We start from the raw sequence: 18,854 nt of genomic DNA on the forward strand, positions 1-18,854 counted from the left end.
GGGGAGTACAAAAACATAATTTGGTTTCATCAACTGAGTTGATAATGTAAATTGGCCACCATAAAGAGTTTCAAGGCTGACGTTTCGCGCGTTAGCCCTTCGTCATTCGCCTTGCCCTTATCCGAATTGCCTTTGGCCGCTTTTTCAAAGTGAGTCCTGGTGCTCATCCTGTCGTGTGATTAAAAGCACTGAACTTTTCCAATAAAAAGAAGACGGTTTTCGTATGAAAATTTAAGATATGTTATCAAATATGTTTTCAAGGGCCCGAATGATTTGTTTTCCCACGAGAGTTAGCATTCACTTTGCCGAAGTAAAACAATGATATGTTTTCTTTTAACCAGTTAACTAACTTACAGAACATACTGTGTTTTTTCCTGATGTAGAAGCCTCCCGCGATTTATGATCATAATAAACACAAACTGAGTATGTTATTTCAGTAGGCTATGTGGGAGTGTTTAATCTGATCGAAAATAGTAAATAACGTATCTCCATTGCTCTTCGTCTTAAGTATGCCATGTTTCTGAACGACTTAAGGTTTATGTTACCACAATATTTTACGCCTAACAGGACCTTTAGATCCGCTGTTCTTCCGTAAATGGTCCTTTATTATCAGAGACAACCATACGTTTTGTATCTAGGCAACTATCTATTATTATAACATCCAATGAGAGAATTATAAAACTTACCTTATACCCTTTCTTCTTCTGGAGGATTTATGACTGGTTGCTTGAATAAAAAGAAGAAATACCTTCAATTGTACTCTGTTCATACTTTTGAGTTAAATTACGCAGGGATTGCCTAATTGCTCATCATGATTTACTCTCATCAGTAAATATTTTGCTTCATTCATCAGTTTTTGTCCATTACTTGATTTCACGGCTACATTGGTTCTACCCAACTTTGTTCTCCAACATCTACGCTGGTTAAGAAATTATATCAAACTGGCCGTATTCCTCTGCAGATTAAGTCGTCTTTGCTTCGCTTTTGTCACTCAATAAAGTTACTTTATGTGAATTAGATAACTGTCATAAAGTAACTAGATAACAGTCAATTAGACTTTGAAGTGACCTTTTAGGGATAAGAGTATTCTGAATAAAATATATTATAGTTTCATTGACTTGTAAGCTATGCACAGTTCATTGACTTGTAAGCTATGAACAGAAATGGTTTAACATAGTGGTGGAACTGCTTACCCATAGGCTCCCCGCATAGGCATAGGCATAGGCAAAACCATTCCCTAACCTGGAGCACCAGGGGATCACACTTTGTCTGGTCTCTACCCTTTGACCTGTTCGGTATGGGTGACCTTAATAGGAGTTCAAGACTCCAACCGACATAGCTCTAGGGGTAACTGTAACACACAAACCATCCCACCGCGATAAGGTGGTAACCCTAGGAACAGATTTGTTTTATAAATTGATTGTAAAGACCCTTGTTCTTCCTCTGAGATTGACTTTACTTTCATGAAGACTCACATTCATTCATTCAAAAGGATTCTTGCTGAAAATATCTTTGTGCTCATCTGAAGACTTAATATTTTATTGAATCGGTTTATTTGGTTAACATACGATCAACATAACATAAGTTGTGGTTACACTAGCCCTTTTACCCATGGGTAACTAGCGTTTGTCCACGGGCAAGGACGTTTTTGTGTGTAACCGCTTTCCCCAGACCGAAACTGCCCCAGGGTTATTTCCATGGATACATCAAAAAGAACAAAACAACTTCCCATGACAGTTCCTGAACTGAAAAGTACGGTTTATCTGCTCCCTGAAGTGGCTTGGTCAATCATAAAGCAGAATGAAGCTAATACAGGAAATCGCCTACAGTGTTTTGAGATGACCTCCGATGCGCTTGGTCAATTTCGCGCCTTCTTCGGTGTCTTCTCGCAAAAAACTGCTGGACTGTTATATTTATGGAGGACTGTCGTATAATAAGCAGGAGAATCACTGGAATTAAGCTTAAGAGATCTCGATTTGTAACATCCATATTGCTCTGTACTTTTCCTAATTATATTTTGCCCTTAGGGGGAGTCTTTTACTGTGTAACCGCATCCCCAAGGGTTATATGGAACCTGAGCTTAACCAAACCCAAGCCATTACCCTCCGTAAGGCCCCAAACCCTAGGTGTGTGTAACCACTACTATTTAATTACTATCCAACTGCACAAAGTAGTGTACAAATACAAATACAAATACAAATAAAAATATCTTACGATATTTTATTGTTATTGTACAGTTGGTTTTGAACTATAAACAGAACCTGTCTATCATACATTATTTTACACTGACAGGCTTGTCAACCTCACAATAACTCAGACCAAATCAAATTCAATAAGTTGCTGAATTGCATTTCCTTCTCAAATTTTTGGATGACTTACATTTTGGCATTGACTACTTTTTACTCCCATAAATTTCCGAGCAAAGATTTCTAAGCAGTTCTAAATAACAGTTTTAGGTTTGGTTCGGCTGAGACTTTAGAATTTAAGGCCTTTTGAAGTCTGAAGGCAAGGTATCTCAGGTGAATTGACAAGATATACGCTCTCTGTCGGTTTTTTTAATTTAAGCATACAGGCCAATCTCAGAAGTACGTTTTCTAAGATGACATAGTTGCTACTAATATGAGTTAGAATTGAATTACCTCACTAAAGTTAGCTGGCTTTGTCTGACCCGTGGGTGTGTAAAACCAGCGGCTCCCTTTGCAATGACGAAATTGCTTGGCGACTCTCTTCGCTTCGTTAAATATATCTGCATGCGCGTCGGTAATCCTCTCTGCGAGGCTAACTCCGTAGAGACTCTGACGAAAGAACGCTCGAAACGTCAGCTGTTAATTATGAACTCTTTATGGTGGCCATTTTACTTCATCAACTCAGTTGATAATACTAAATTACCATTTTATACTCTCTCACCGACGCAGCACCACAGTTTCTTTAGGAACGTAACCCCGTTATCCGTAGACTGGCTCCTTCGATTAACTCAGGTCACAATTTTGCTTTATATCCCTGATGGTACTATGTTGCCTGCGTTGGCCAGAAGCGGGAATGCGTGGCATGTTCGGCTGCATTGCAGGCTTCTGGCTCCAGATAACCTGGAGATCACTAACTTAAAGTAAAATTGAAATTACACACAGCCGAAATCTTTATAATGGACACAATTTCGGGTCGCGTCATTTCCCTGGCTTGAAAATTGCACACGATCTGATCTGAATAAACTAACTGGAGCTTCGATTTGAAGCTTTCCAAAATCTATTTGTTGTGCGATCTGTAATGCAAATGTGGCTGAGTAATTAAATTCTCAGAAAACAGGAAACCACCGAAGTTTACACTGGAACCGCCCCTTGATGTTGTGACTATCAAGGGATACGATTATATGACCATCTCACATGGTTATCAAGTGATAAAACGTTCCCCGAAATCCCAAAATATCTCTGCTCTTTGGCCTCGTCACACTTCGCTCTTCCTGCAACGTCAGATCAACAATATCGCTTCAAAAACATCGTTTTCTCGTCAATATACCATGGTGAAAATATAGGGCTCTCTAATTAACAAATAGAGAAGCCTTGACTGTGCTCTGTTCTGTTGTAAATCACGCAGGAAGCGGCTAGAGCACGAAAGAAGTGTAGGGGGAAACACTAGACGTAGTCGAGTGTTTCTCCCTACTTCTTGAGTGCTCTAGCCGCTTCCTAAGTGCGTTACAACAGAACAGAGCACAGTCAAGGCTTCTCTATTTGTTTTATAATAAAGAATCCGTTAAATTCCCAAAGAATTACTTTCAATTTTCAAAACAAATCTTATTTCCAAAGCGAACAGCAGTGTCGTCAGCATGCTCTATACTCTCATAGAGCACGCTACAATAAGCCAATCAGAATTCCTGTTAGAATGGTTCAAATAATCTCATTGGCTGTACAAGACTAAAGCTGTCAAAAATGTCAAACCATCAAAGTTCATAAACCATCAAAGTTCATATTCTGCAATAGTTTACAAACTAAAATAGCTCGGCATGTCGAATTTAACACTTTTACCTGAAGTTTTTTAGTTTCTAATACAGGATCTGAAAGTGAAATGTTCAGTGAAATTCGGCCCAATCGTGGCTCACAAAAATAAGCAAGTTATTTCACATTACAAGTAGAAAACAAACTGTTCAAGGCGAGTGTGTTATGAATGAACAACAGCCGAATTCACCAAGACAAAAAGATCGCTCGGAATGACAGCGCCGTAAAACTCGGTTGCAGTGACTGATCTGGCCTTCCACTCAACGCATCGGAAAGGTAATCAGGACAAGCTCTTATTTTTTCACTCGAAGGGTAGTCGATTTAGTTCCTGAGGCTTGCTCCACTGCGATGACCGAAGATCGCCATGATTAGCTAGCCGCGATAGACCTTAAGTCTTTGACACCGTCATGATTAGTATGAATTTTAACAGTTATGCCAGGTTATATTTTTCACAATTCCTGTTTTTTTCTAGTTGAAATCGAAACTTTATATACTATACAAGTGTTAGCTGTGTTTGATTTTTATTACCGTACGTAAACTCGCAATCTAACTGAGCGTGAAAACCGTTAAAAAAACTCGGACTGTCTATCTTGTTTTATCTTTGAGGATTTTTGTCTCTGCTCACGTTACAGTAACGTAAATTACTGCGCCTGGCATTTTTGCAAACCTTTGCTTGCTTGTTCCGAAGTTTCACTTTTATTAACGAAAGAAAAGCTAGAAAGAAGTCCCGGAAAAGGTCGGACATAGTACGATTTGGCAGATGGCGTGACAGCTTTAGCTCAGTTCTATGCTCTATACTCTCATAGAGCACGCTCTTTCAACCAATGACAGTACGTGTTATATCGGAGCTTTATTATAATATAAAATAAAATCCAACAAATAAAGCTTTCTTATTCCTTTATCATCAAACGAGCTTCGTCATGGTTAAAATGGGCTATATCACTGTGTCCACAGTTTACGCAATTCCAGCCTGATATGTATCAGATTGCTATTGGTCCCCACTTTATCATGCAAAAGCAAGGCATGTGACTTCGGTCGCGCTGTTACGTATGAAGCGAGGTAATTATACTTCAATCTACAGGAAAATCTCGCTCCGGTCGCGGTTTCCTGCGAATTTCAGTAAATTGCAGGGTACTTCATTCAATGATCAAGATAGTAGATTAACCATACAACACTCGCGATAAGTTAATTTGCTTTTACTTATGAAAGTGGATTTACAACACAATTGAGTATACGATAGTAACGCAACAATAGGCCTTTTTTCGGCCATAATCGGTCTCAACATCAGCACTTAAAATGCGAGAAACACATGCACCGTTGGAGAGCGTTTGGTCAGTGCTGTTAAAGGATCGAAGTGGCCATCCAAATCTTTGAAAGGCTCCAAACTACGACGTACATCAAATTTGAAATCCGGTCTCAAATTACATACTAAAAACCAGTGATTGCGTTTGTCCTTGAGAACCATAGAATACGTGACAAATATGTACAAAAAATACTTTTATACATTCAGATTAAATAATTTTGTGTACCTATGGTGAAAGGAAAAAGGAGCAGCCTAACTTTTATTGAATGTTCAGTCAAAATGTGCCGAATTCTGTCGCTTTCATCGCCATATTGAAAATGAATCCACAATGTAACGTAATCGGAGTGCGCACGCCGCCTGGTTTTTATTGGTAGCTTGAAAAATCTTAGATTTTAGCCATTTCAAAAAGAAATATAGCAGGGCAGAGCGTTTAGAACTAACTGATTGATTCTCTAAACATTTTAAACGGCTATTCTGTCTTGTGAGGAGAAAGGTGAACAACATCGGCAGAAATATTGGACAGGATGGCGGCCGCGCTTGCGCATTTCGTCCATAATGGCGTCCAAATAATATAAGAAACTGTATGGAAATTTGTAAAATTTCTAAAATATAACAATCAGGAGCTCATGGTCCCGTCTGCTCTATAAAAATATGCCAGGCATTGAATGCAAATTCAGTAGTCTTAGCGCGAAAATTAAATTAAAGCAAATCAAAATTCTGACATCATGTCATCGCTCTGCCTCGAAAAATCCCAAAGATTTACTTGCAGGTCTTCTTTTCTTTTTCTTTTCATCAAATAGAAGATCTGCGGTGCTCAAATTGTATAAGTCATGATACGAAATACTCTTCTTTGCAGATCGAGCCGTGATCGCCGGCATATTGAATTCTCTTGATATTCTTTTGTTCCTGAGTGTAATACGATATACCGCTGATAATTGTTAGCGGACTCGAAATGTCCTTGATTTCTGGCGATGAAAATATATCGAATATCATAATGCTTCGACCGGAGAAGACCCAAGGTTCTAAAACAATTTATTGATAATAACTGACGGTGTGGTCCCCGGCGAGGCTCAGTTTGAAAAGGAGGTAGGGTTTCAACGGTCGTGTGTCAAGGTTGATGTGGTCGCGGGCTGTTAGAAACCTCTAAACTAGAAATTTTTGAAGCAAACTGCGGCTTAGCGTCGGTTGCACGGGGAAGATTGAGTTTGTAGTGAATTGAAATGAAACTACAGTATATGTGCTTGGATTCTGCGTTGGATTTGTGGCCGCCCGGTCATTTTGAGCTTGGATTTTTCGCTTCTCGGATCAGGCGTTCGGAAATGGAGTGTTCAGCCTTGGGCTTTTCTTATGTACGTTGAAAACCTAGAAATGAACAACTCGCTCAAATGGGCTCTTTTCATCAAAGTAAGCGGTCAGATAACAAGCAATACGCTGTGGAAGCGAGGTGAGGTATTTTTTTTGAGAATTTGACGTATTTTTTTATTCCTTAGAGCGCTCGTAAATATTCCTATACAAACTCTTATAATTCCGCCATGACCGTTATTGCGTAAGATGATCATCTCACAGCTGGAGCTTGGGCTTCCTGTGCTTAGGGAAACTGTTGTAGGTCATTGTGGTTCCATCAAATAAATGGACATTTTAAAATCGTTTGTCTCACGATGTAGAGTCAAGCATCAACTGTGTTGACGTTGCGACTGCTATCATTTAAAAGTTCCTCAGGTAACGAGGTCGAAAGATTATATGTCGCTATTTATAGTGCGTGGGTTTTCTGTTATTGGTGTGTTTTGGCGCGCAGTCATTAGTGGATTAAGTTGATGTCTTTTTTTTTTCAATTTTAATGCCAGAAATTACAGCCAAATAATGTGACCTTATGGAATTTCGTAGACTAAATCGTAGCGATTTAGTGATCTGTCAGTTTCGCCGATGTCCGTTGATTTCAGTGCAGGATTTGATTTGTGAGCATATAATTTAACCATAAGCACGCTTCCAAATTCTTTGAGTTGAATTTTAAACATTTTTTTTTAAATAATCAACCAACGAACAATTCAAACTTGAATGAACAATCAGAATCAGTCACGGCACTTGATATTCATGAGTTATTGCTGATTTATACAAGTTATTGAGGGCACCTCTTGATATAAGCCATAGGGTTTGTTCAGGCTTTCTTACCTCTCTGTGTTTTAACTGACTGTTTTACGTCAAGTTTATGGTGGTGTATAAAATCGGACTTAGACTTAGGGGGTGGCTCGAAAAATACTTCAAAACGTACATGAAAAACGAAATTTTTGAAATAAAAGAGTTAAAATTCTTTGGTGGATATTTGTAACCCCTTTATAGGGTTTCTTTCATTAGAGAAGCAATGTTCGTGATTCATATGTAGAAGAGGTGTGTTCATCAAAACATAAAAGGTTTTTTACATTTCCTGATTTCTGTCATTTCTTATCTTTAAGAGAAAATGAACGTCCCAGCTTATACATCACCCACTTTGTGCCTTGGTCGGACATTTGACTTGGAAACTTCGAGAGCATGCGCGGATGTCTTCCCATCGAGCAGTGACTTACCAATTAAGCCTATGAATTTTAACAAGTTTTCCTTCAAATACCAAGTGGTTAAAAGCAGCAAAGACGTCAATGACTTACTGGACGTATCTGGTGAATTATCACTTAAAATCAAAGCCAATCTGCTGAAAGTGGAAGGGGCAGGGCAGTATATAAATGAGAGCAAGTTAGAAGAGGGAACAACTAGTCTTCTGGCTGTGATGAAATGTACTACGGTACGTATTTTTGCTGAAGAATCACAAAGGGCGGCATTTGTCAAACAAATTAAAGTAACGAGGCAAAAATTGACTAAAAAGGTTCCTTGTCATATGGGCAACATCTCCATAAAAATTGGTTGGAAAATAACAAATCTGAGATGTGGTAATTCCGTCAACACTGATCGAAGTACGGACTTATAAGTCTTACCTTAACATCATGCCCAAGCCCAAATTTACTCATCCCTTTTGCAGCATCTTTCCCATTGTAAATGTTGAAGTATACAGTGCAACCATTGGAACTATATTTCATTGTTTGACTTCTGAAATTTTGCCTTGAAACAAGGGCAAATGAGATAATCAACCTCAAAATGCATAAAGTGCAACATATATCAAAAGCCTTTCACTTGCAATGTACCACCAGTATTTTTCAAGAGTAAAACAATTCAGAAGTGAAACCCGAAAGTGTCACTTTATATCATTCCACTCATTTTTGAGCATAATTTGTTTGTTTTGTGAATTTTCGGCATGTAACAAGTAGAACCACATCTAAAAAACATACAAAACATATAAGATAATGTACAGGTTGATATATATACAACTATCGTTTTAAAAATAAAAGATTTTATTTGATTTAGTTCGGACGCACACTGCGTCATGCGATCTGTGATCGGCTGATAATTTAGGCAGTTGCGTTCTAAAATTCCATTGAACATTATTTACTCTGTCGCTTCAACATCATGTTTGATCACAATATATACCGCTTTCCATTCACAAATATACATTTACAGGTTTGTCTCAAAGCAAAAAACAAGGATTCATGCGCGAAAAGTAAAAGTAAATGTAATTTTACACTGTTTCAACACCACATGCGTCACGCATTTAAATGTCGCGTTTACAGATTACTTTCTTCGATTCCTCGCAAGGATTTTCCAGTTTTCTGTCTAATTCGGATTCCTCACCACTAGACATACCTCCATGCTCACTTCCATCATCAAAAATCATCTCTAAAGCCTTAGCTACGCTGTATCTCTAGCGTTTAGCATCGGACGCCATTGTCACAGATTGAAATCGTACGCGAATGATTTCCGAAAGGGGCTCCCGAGTTTTGGAATATAGTAGAACCCCGCCGACTCGAACTTCCAAGTGAAACGAAGTGGGTGTTGAATTTCAATTATCCTGTTAACAATTAGTAAGGAATCATGTTTTTACCATTCTTACACAATCAACAGTTATTTTCGTACATTTAATTTGGACTTATAAGAGCTTTTTTGATAAAAAAACGTTTTGTTTAGGAAGTTTATTTCAATTGACCACGTTTTCATAAATTTTATCACGTTCTTATCTTCGACCGGCGTTTTTGTTTAAAGCTCAAGTTATTAGGATAAGTTTTAGCCAAGGGAAAGTAAAATTAGTTCGAGTTAATGGCGAGTTCGAATTAACGGACTTCGAGGGAGCTGATAGTAAATTACTGGATAGGTGCAGTCAAATACAAAGGAAATCAGATCTTTGTCGAGTTAGCGGGAGGTTGGAGTTAAACCGAGCCGCCAAGCAGCGAATTAAAGAGTCACCGCTAGCCACAGACACTGCGATGAATGGTTGTTTTAGTATATAATAAAACTGTGAGTTAATTTAGCGCAAAGAGTAAATTTAAACTCATTTATTCCCGCAACGATTAAAATATTTTTGGGCACAAATCTCGCGCGAGTTGCTCGGAAGTGAATAGCAAAGGATATTCTGAGTTTGAGTAGCCAATCAGACAGAGTGCATTAGTTTGTTTTTTCCATTTCCCCGTTCTCCTATTTTCGATCAGCTATAATATTTAATTTAAACAAAAGTTTCTCGACAACTAACAACGTTCAACACATCCATTCCCAAGGTTGTTGACACAATCGGCGGATCAGTGAAACCAAGGGAAGATCTCGCTAAGGGTGAATTTCTTGACTCACTTGGTTCTCACTACGTAAGGAGCGTCACGTATGGCGTCGAGATGGTAGCAAGCCTGAAATTTAAGTCTTCATCCAAGTCAACCAAGTATGTCTCGCAGTTATGTTACATATAGATTCATAGAAGCAATTTTTATTGATTTATTTCAAGCAGACTTCCTATTTATGGCTACTTTCCATATCTTGTCCTTAGCCTGCTTATTAAAAATGCAGAAATTGAAAAATTCTAACAGCTCCTATCCTCTTGCAACGTCAGTTTTGGGGCGTACAGAAAGGGATTCTGTTTATGAATTTTGCAGTTTCTTGCAGACTAACATGTTTTTCATCATGAAAATATCTCGTCTCAGAAATGTTCCCTGATGATGAGCATCTCTTCAATATGTCGATGTTAGTGAAAGATGATGTATCCAGTAAAAGACAGAAGCAGGCATACTTGGAAAAAAGGAACTCTGAGTGCTCCCAACAGCAGTCGAACGTACGACCTTCCGAATAGTTCAACGGATGCTTTACTACTGAACGATATGAGACTCCTGGCGGAGTAGGCCGTTTAACTAGGTCCAAAGTGACAAACTTCCCGTATACTGCTAGGATAGAAATGTCGAAAGTGATCCTTTTTCGCAATGATAAATCAAGATGGTCAATGTTAAGTCCAGTGTTTTAGTATAAGATAATGTGTCCAGTGAATGTCACCAGCATTTTCGTAGGAAAAGAACGTCAATTTTAGCTTTTCACCGATTGCGACGACATTACAATGAAAAAGTTAACAAAAGGATAACTGATAATTCGCTGGTTTTCAACGATGAGTTGGCAAAGGTAGGGAAAGTGCCGTAACGGATTTTTTTTAACGGCGACGTGTTCAGTTTTACTTCCTTCGTTTAACTTATACATAAGTTGAGGAGGTCAAATTTAACCTCTTCATGGTGGAGTTATGTCAATTATTTTTCTTAACGTAGGCAGTTTTATCCTTTATCCGTATTTAGCATTATTTGTATCTACATGTAAGCCGTTTTTCCTCAAGCTAAAAAGGCAAGAGTTATTCTCAAAAATGTATTTTTCATATCTAGGGAACAAATCAAAGGAAGTGCTGAAGGACAACTAAAAATTGGAGCCGTCAATGCAGGGCTTAAAGCTTCATTAGACAAGCTATCAGCAGAATGCAACGATGTATCAGATATCGCCATCAAGTATTACGCCACAGACTTACCAGACAAACTGCCAACCACAGTGGAGGACCTGGTATTACTGATTGAGAAATTCCCTTCTAGACTGAAGAACTTAAATGATGGCAAAGGGATTCCAATAAGTGTAAGATTCTTTCCTGAAAATTTACATAATACACATAATGAAATCCGAGATGTTTTCCGCATTTTTCTCTCGTTTATTTATTTTTCTTGGTTAATAATATCAAAGTATCAGGCCAAAAAAATTATTTTTCCTATTATTACATTGTTGAAATATTATTTTCACAAAACCTGGACGACATGTTATCGATAATGTAGTCTGACGTTCTGGGTGAGAGTATTCTTGGAAGATAACGGTGATCGGCGCTTCTATAACCTTAGCTGAAGTCATCATCAGAGTCGAGCGAGGACTTATTTTAAGTAGAGGGTTATAAGTCCAGTTCATGTAAACTCATTGGTCAGTTTCGCTTTTATGGTACTGGCTGTAAGATTAAGTAGCTTATGTCAGTTATGATTGGTCAGTTTCGATCTGTCGATCGTCTTTCGACCATTATGTTGTGTTTAGTTCGTTTGTGGTTTTGTTGGTGAAACAACCCTCTCAGTCTTTGAAAGAACTAAGTGCAGTTGTTTAAGGGTTTTGCGGATTCTCAGTTAATAATGTCACGTGCTTTAGTCGATGATGTTCAGCAATGTGATTTTTTTTTGTTGCCACCAACGTTTCTTGTGGCTCATTTCTGTTAAATCACTCTTGTTTTGAGGTTCCTATCATTTCCTATTTTTGGTCTAGTATTCTTCGGTCATTATGCGTCGGTTGTGAGTTCTCGTCATTGTTACCTAGCTAGTCGAGAAAAAGAAATTTTTCCATGTACTTCGACTTACTTGGTGAACCGAAGGTTGAAGTTTTGTTCGTTGAGGTGGTGATAGAATGAATATCGTCTTGGTGTTAGGAGGTAAACATAGCGTAGCCAGAGCATTATCTTTTGTTGTAAAGTTGAACAAAAATTTTATCGTGGGAATAAAATGCAAACGAGTTATTGAACGGTCAATCGCAACTTACGGTTTGTGTAACAAGACCCTTTGTCTTTCCAGTTCGAACTTGTGCCCATAAAGAGCATTTTTCCAACAGCGAAAGTTTACCTGCAACAGCAGGCATCAGCATATGAAATAGAGAACTTGGACAGCTGTTTTAATGATCTGCAAACCACAAAAGGCCTCGTTAGTAACTTGATGAGAAGGAACCAGCGACTGGTTGTGCTGTTATTCCTTACATTCAAGGTGTTACGGAACCCATCAAGATAATTTTGAATAGCCACAACGTTAGATGTCTAAAGGACACCTCGTGAAGAGTAGCGACCGACGAAATAACATATTTACGTCAATCTCATCAGAAATTTCCAGATGAATTTTAAAGAAAATTCTCGTACTATAAGTAGTTCTGCCAAAATTTCAGGGAACACACTTTGACCAGCTTTCGCCGCCGATTGTTTGTCTGCTTGAATTGAAGGGCTCTCTCCAGCTTTTTCACACAAGGACAGTCTTGTTCACGATGAAATCTCTGCAGAAAAAAAAAAAACAACAACAATTTCGATCCCTTTCCGACGAGACACCTCGTGGAAGGGAGCGGGGATGAATTTCCTTAGAGTCCTGGTCGATATTATTTTAGATTAAACCGAAAGCTTAGTTTTGAATAAGCTTTTGCCAGACCGTCTTATTCAACAGTCTTTTATCATAAAGGCGATAGACTGTTCCTAAGAAGGAGATATGATCATCCATTAGCTGAAACGAAAAACAAAAGGACCTTTAGGAATATTGAGAAAATCGATAGCTGGTTGAAGCCATGACGTCTTGACAGACTAAGACAACAAGCCACTAAACCAACGTGCACCCGACTTTTGTTTCTTAAATGCGAAGCACAAGTATCGAGGTTTATGACAACTGCGCACCTACCCCTCCCCTAACCCAACATTGGCCATAGCTTGTTGTTGGTTGACTGTTGTTGGGTTAGGGGAGGGGTAGGTGCATAGTTGCTCTGATACTGATATTGATCCATTTTTTTATAATACGCTTCTTCTTGACAATTTTAGTAATATATAAATTCTCAAATTTGTCTCTTGGGAAACATTTGTGGAGCATTCTATTGCACCATAAGAGATTCTTAATAAAAGTAAATGAAGTGGTGTACTCGGGGTGTAGTTACAAAGTTCTTTGCTTATTTGCAGTTTGAGCTTCAACCGGTGAATAGCATTATTCCAAGTGCAAAAGTGCACATACAGCAGCAGGCCAGTGAGATAGAGGAAATGGAGAGCTGTTTTGATGATCTTCGAAACACCCAAGCTCTCGCTATGACATACCTCGAAAACAAAGAAGATGACGACGTTGAAGAATTTTGCAGTAAGGTTAACAAACTTCAACGCAAGTTTAAAAGGGCAATTAAAACAATAAACAGCGTGGATGGGCCTGACAAAATCAAAGAATGTACGGAGGCATACACGAAGGCTCTTGGAGGACGCGATATACAGGGGAAATTTACCCGTGAATGGAGGAGGATACTAAAAAACAAGGTGAGCACGATGATAAATAATGACACTAATGATGACAACTAAGTCGCCGAGGACGAAGACGACTATGACACCAGTAGGCGACGGTGAAGACAGGGGTGATGACGATGACGATTATGATGAAAATGACGATGATCGTGATTGAAATAATTGTGATCATTTGTAATGACGACGAAGGCGGCCACGCTGATGAAAATAACGATGGCGATAGAGGCAAAAGTGCGGAGCGAGCGATGTTTAAAGTCTGGTATTCCTTTCTTTCTATGAGTTTGTTATGAAAGCTCTTGAAAATCCAGCACTACATCAGATATCCTTTTACGGCCTCAAAAGGGAGTGAGAAGGCTTCGGGCTATGTCATATGGAATAAATAAATGGTTCACTTTTCATTTGCAAAATCATAGGAAAATGACTGAGGTCAGGACGTTTGGTTTCCTTTTTTCCAGCTTTGATTTGCATCGCCTATGAGTGTAAATTTATCTTGTAGGTTTTTTCGTCACCTTTAAAATTTTGATGTCCATTGTTTTGAAACTGTAGTATTCTTAACTATATTTACTTCTATTTGAATTCTAACGGGTCGTTCAGTGGGGCGCGGTTAGCTAAACCGACCAATCATATAGAGGATGTTTTCTTAATGTATTTTTGCCTTAACTGGTAAAGAGATGGTCGTGGTGAGGTTACAACTCATTTTTATTCAATGTGATTTCTTTCACAGGAACCAGTTGCTACAATCAAGGTGAGGATCGTCGTCAAAACTATAGAAGCTACAATTACGGTCTCAAAAAATCGATTCAATTAACCGATTAGTGGTTTTGAGAGGGTGGATCATGCAATCTTAGGGGCAGTAAAAGGTGACGGGAGAGGTAGAGGCAGAAAAGAATCAGTATTTGAAGTGTTTGAAATGTCATCCAAATTTTTTAAAACCTATTTGAAATAATTTTCGCGACAAAATTTCAAAATATTTTCAAAGAGTACAAGTTATACATTCGCATTATGGCTTCAATCATATTATTTGAAAACCCAAGTATTCAATGAGAGTGAATTTCCAGACTTAAACAGACCACTTGGGTTATGCGCACAGATATTTGTCCTTTTTAACACATTTGAAAATTAGATTAGATTTCTTAGCAGCAGTAGATTTGGTACACCCTGTCTCCAAAAAACTTCGGTTTACAATTTCCTAAACTCAGCTGTTTTTTGGTAGAATTGTTACTCCCTATTCAATGCCAATAGGGATCCCTCTGTTAAGATCCCATCCAGGAGCGGTACATGCTTGACAGAGATCTGGGCAAAGCTGATCTCTGTCTTCCTAATGTTCTTTTTATCGTTTAATGTTTTTTAAAAGCTGCCTTCAGGAGAGCCTCTGACAGTTGTTCTTTTTGGAAAGACTGGGAACGGAAAAAGCGCCACTGGAAACTCAATCATTGGATTTGAATGTTTCGAAGACAGCCCAGATGCTAAGTCTGTGACGCAATTTTGCAAAGCAGAAAAGAGAACAGATGAAAGAGAGGTGACCGTGATAGACACCCCGGGAATCATGGATAACTCCCCAGTCTCACGAATGGAAAAAGCCAAAGAAGTGATGAAGAACGTGACTGGTCTTTACAATCAGAAACAACAGGAAATTCTTCGAGAACTCTACAAAGTTTTTGTCATGTCCCCCGACGGTCTTGATGCTGTTATCATTACTATTAAGTACGGTGGCAGATTTGGGCGCGAAGATGCCGAAACTTTGAAAATACTTAAAAATTTTTTGGGGACTGAAGCCCAACCTTACATGATTTTAATTCTAACACATGGCGACCAGGCTGCCCGCGACGCAAAGAGAAAGAAGAGGAGCATTGAAGACCATTTGAAATGGTACATCTCTACCTTGCCAGATTGGGCCCAACAGTTTATGAAGGAGATAGGAGAAAGGAGAATGCTGTTCGACAACAGTTTGGATCCTACAGAAAATCCTGATGATTGTAAGAGGCAGGTCTCTAAGTTACTTCAGGTAAAAGTCCATTTTGAGAGCAAAATCTGTAGGTTTGGTCGTTGTAGGTCAGCAGTTGCATAGGTGACTAGCCTTTTCGTTGATTAGTAATGGTGTAACTTGTCTCTATAAAATAGACAAAAGCTAAGCCATATCAAATGAGTAAAATTTCTTGTATAGTGATCGTTCGAAGAAAGCGGTTTGCACCTGTCACAGGAGTGTGACATTGAATAAGATAAAAAAGATATTTACACAAGGAAAGTGATATATTTTTAAGGTGGAACTTTGAAAGTCTTTTGATGGTTAACCCTTCTTCGGGTTAACTTTATCACTTTTCTTTTCTTTCCTTTTTTCTCAAATTCATTTGGTTTTAGGATTAGCCATTTTTATCCCTTTAAATCCTAAGAGAGACTGGCTTCTAAAATCTCCTCTCAGTATCTTTCTTGAATCAAATGTGTAGGTCACGAGAATAAGGGAAAAGATCACCATTTTAAGAGGCTCCTGATTACCAAACAAATTCCCCTTGTCAGTGCCATGGTGTATAAAGGGTTAAGAGGAACATAAAAACTCACAGCCTGAGTTTTGGACACTTCGTCAGACATTTCCTTCCGAGAGACTAAATTCTCAAAGCCTTATTTTTGTCCTCCTTCGATTTCTTTTGTATGTCGTAGTCTCCAAAAATATTCATCTGACTTAGGGCATTAAACCTAAGAGGTCACTGCCAAAGTGTGGAAATTTCGCAAAACCGAAATTCAAATCCTGGAGCTCCGCGAGTGAGATACCAAATACACCTATACGCCCTTGTGTAAGCAGTCGAAGGAAATTGAATAATAAATATCAGCATGTTGTTTTTAAAGGTAATTGATTACCTTCGGTAATTGCAGATAATCATTGTTGTGGTCAGTTCGACATGGCACACGCGAATTTGTTTGATGAAGTATAATTTCAGACAGTCAAATGTTCTAAATACGTTGCCAGATTTCCTCGATGTCATTTGTTTCTTTATTCGTTGAAGAAAATGGCAGAATAAAGCAAATGCGTTTTACAGTTTCTTGGAGTTTACACAACTTAGAAAACTATTAACACCCTTAAATCCCTTTGTGCTTCGATTTTTTTCTCTTAAGTTTATTTGTTTTTCTTAGATTATTGACGAGGTGAGGATGCCTTTAATACGGAGAGGGCCTTTAATACACCGCCTGACCAAGGCGTCCAAACAAGTGCTTGAAGAAGAAATAAAAAAAGCCATGGACGAGCAAGGAATAACGGAGCAGGCAGAAGCTCTTCGTAAAGACCAGGAAGAAATCAAAAAGCTACTTGAAGACGAAAAAACAAGTGAGGGAGAGAAACGTGCCTTGGAAAAACGCTTCGCTGAACAGGACGAGAAACTGGCGGAGTTGGACGCTGCAGCGAGAAAGCTGGCTGATGAGAAAAAACAGTCACAATTAGACGATGCTAAAAGTCCAGATGGAGGGAAATCAACCGAAGAAGTGGCCAAAAAAGATGAAGGTGGTAGTAGTGGTGGATGTTATCCTGGCTCAGCCATTATCTATGATTCAAACTTCCGAGCAAGGCGAATAGAATCTTTGCAAGTTGGTGACGAAGTCCTAGTCATTACAAAGAATGGCATCCAGTCCGATCCAGTTATCACCTTCATTCACCGTCAGCCAGAAGTTGTGGAAGAATTTTTAAAAATTGTCACCACAAAAGAGAAAATCCTCCTGATCACCGCTGACCATCTCCTTTTTGTGGAATTAACGGGCCAAGCAACAGCCATCCCTGCTAGAGATGTTAAGGTCGGAGACACAGTGTACGTGAGGGGAAGTCATGGTTCAGAGAAGGATTTAGTTCGGAGCATCAGCACTGTCTACGAGAAAGGTGCATACGCCCCAGTGACCCTGAGCGGCACTATTCTGGTCAACGATGTCCACACCTCATGTTACTTTGATGTTCTGTCCCATGAGTGGTCCCACAGAGCCATGAGCATTGCTCGCGCCCTGCATTATGTGTCTCCATCGATGGAGCGTAAGATCAGTGCTGTTGGAGAAAAGGATGGATTCCCAGGTTGGTGCAGACTGGCTCACACGATGTTGACATTGCTCGACTGATGAACTAAGAATTTAACTCTTGTCATGTCTAGAGACTCTTTTCACTATATATTCTTTGTAAGTGTGATATGGAAAGTTAAACAAGTTAGAGGATAACAAAACCGTCTTCCATTTTAATTTCTCACATTAAGTAGAGTAGCAGTATTGGGCGATACATGAATATTAATCAATGACAAAGTCGAACGTTACGTAAGTGTTTAAAGCCTTGAAGCAAAACCAAAACCCTAAGTAATTTTTTTTTGTGTCTAACGTGCGATGGAAGCTTTGCAAACATACAGGTTTAAAGAATGTTTTACCAGAATTTTGTGAATGTGGTTGTGTACGCGTCAAATAGAGACCTCTATACACTGATAACTTCTTCGCGTGAGTTAACTTACAGTCATTAAGTGATCGATTCGAAACAATAGCTAACTGAACCCAAAGCGGAGTAAAGCTGATCGCAGTTGACAGTGTTTCCAGTGCATTGAATTAAACCAAAAAGGTTATCATGCGTTGAACCATTAACTAAAAAAAAAAAAAAAACGGGTTGTCAAAAGGTTCTTCGATAAACAAATTGTTTTGAACGTAAACTTAGGGTTTTAGTCTTTAAAACGCAACGAACGTAGCGTTTAAATAGGACCTCTAACTGAGGGAGAGATTTGAGACTTGCCGGTTTCCCAATAAATATAGGTGTTCCCTCGATGGAATAAAAAGTATCAAATAGATAGATTATACCAACTTTTTCTTTAGTTGAGTACCAGAGATTGCTTCACTTAAAGGCAGATAAACACAAGTTTGTTGCCTGTTTTGTTGTTTTAGTGACTACGCCTTATTAACCATTTTTTTATTGTAATCCCAGGTTTCCTTAGATATTTTTAGACTCAACAATAAAGTGTAACATAAGTAATTCAGTATTTTGGTCCCTTTTAACGATTACCGATGTGCCGAGTTTTACACAACGCCATAACAGATATTTCAATTAATGGTCAGTGCCGCTTTCTTTATTTACGCCGTCCAATTCTTACTTATTTTTCTCTTTCAATCTTTCATTATTGCCCGCAGTATTTAC

General features: G+C 38.7%; 1 protein-coding gene across 1 annotated transcript; it reads left to right on the forward strand.

Annotated features, from left to right (window-relative positions):
- Window positions 1-4,144: 4,144 nt before the first annotated feature.
- Window positions 4,145-18,672, forward strand: LOC136276921 (uncharacterized). Its single transcript, XM_066161542.1, has 8 exons — window positions 4,145-4,265; window positions 7,743-8,065; window positions 9,924-10,078; window positions 11,055-11,295; window positions 13,391-13,732; window positions 14,442-14,462; window positions 15,072-15,722; window positions 16,844-18,672. The coding sequence occupies exons 2-8, from the start codon at window positions 7,748-7,750 to the stop codon at window positions 17,804-17,806; spliced, it is 2,691 nt and encodes an 896-aa protein (XP_066017639.1). The 5' UTR covers window positions 4,145-4,265; window positions 7,743-7,747; the 3' UTR covers window positions 17,807-18,672.
- Window positions 18,673-18,854: the final 182 nt, after the last annotated feature.

This window comes from Pocillopora verrucosa, chromosome 1 (genome assembly GCF_036669915.1).
Source record: "Pocillopora verrucosa isolate sample1 chromosome 1, ASM3666991v2, whole genome shotgun sequence".
Lineage (NCBI taxonomy): Eukaryota > Metazoa > Cnidaria > Anthozoa > Scleractinia > Pocilloporidae > Pocillopora > Pocillopora verrucosa.

Excerpts from the sequence above, each read along its gene's own strand:
- LOC136276921 (XM_066161542.1), top strand. The coding sequence starts at position 7,748 with ATGAACGTCCCAGCTTATACATCACCCACTTTGTGCCTTGGTCGGACA. Across the intron at positions 10,079-11,054 it reads TCTTCATCCAAGTCAACCAA|GGAACAAATCAAAGGAAGTG; the intron begins GTATGTCTCGCA and ends TTTCATATCTAG. Across the intron at positions 11,296-13,390 it reads GCAAAGGGATTCCAATAAGT|TTTGAGCTTCAACCGGTGAA; the intron begins GTAAGATTCTTT and ends GCTTATTTGCAG.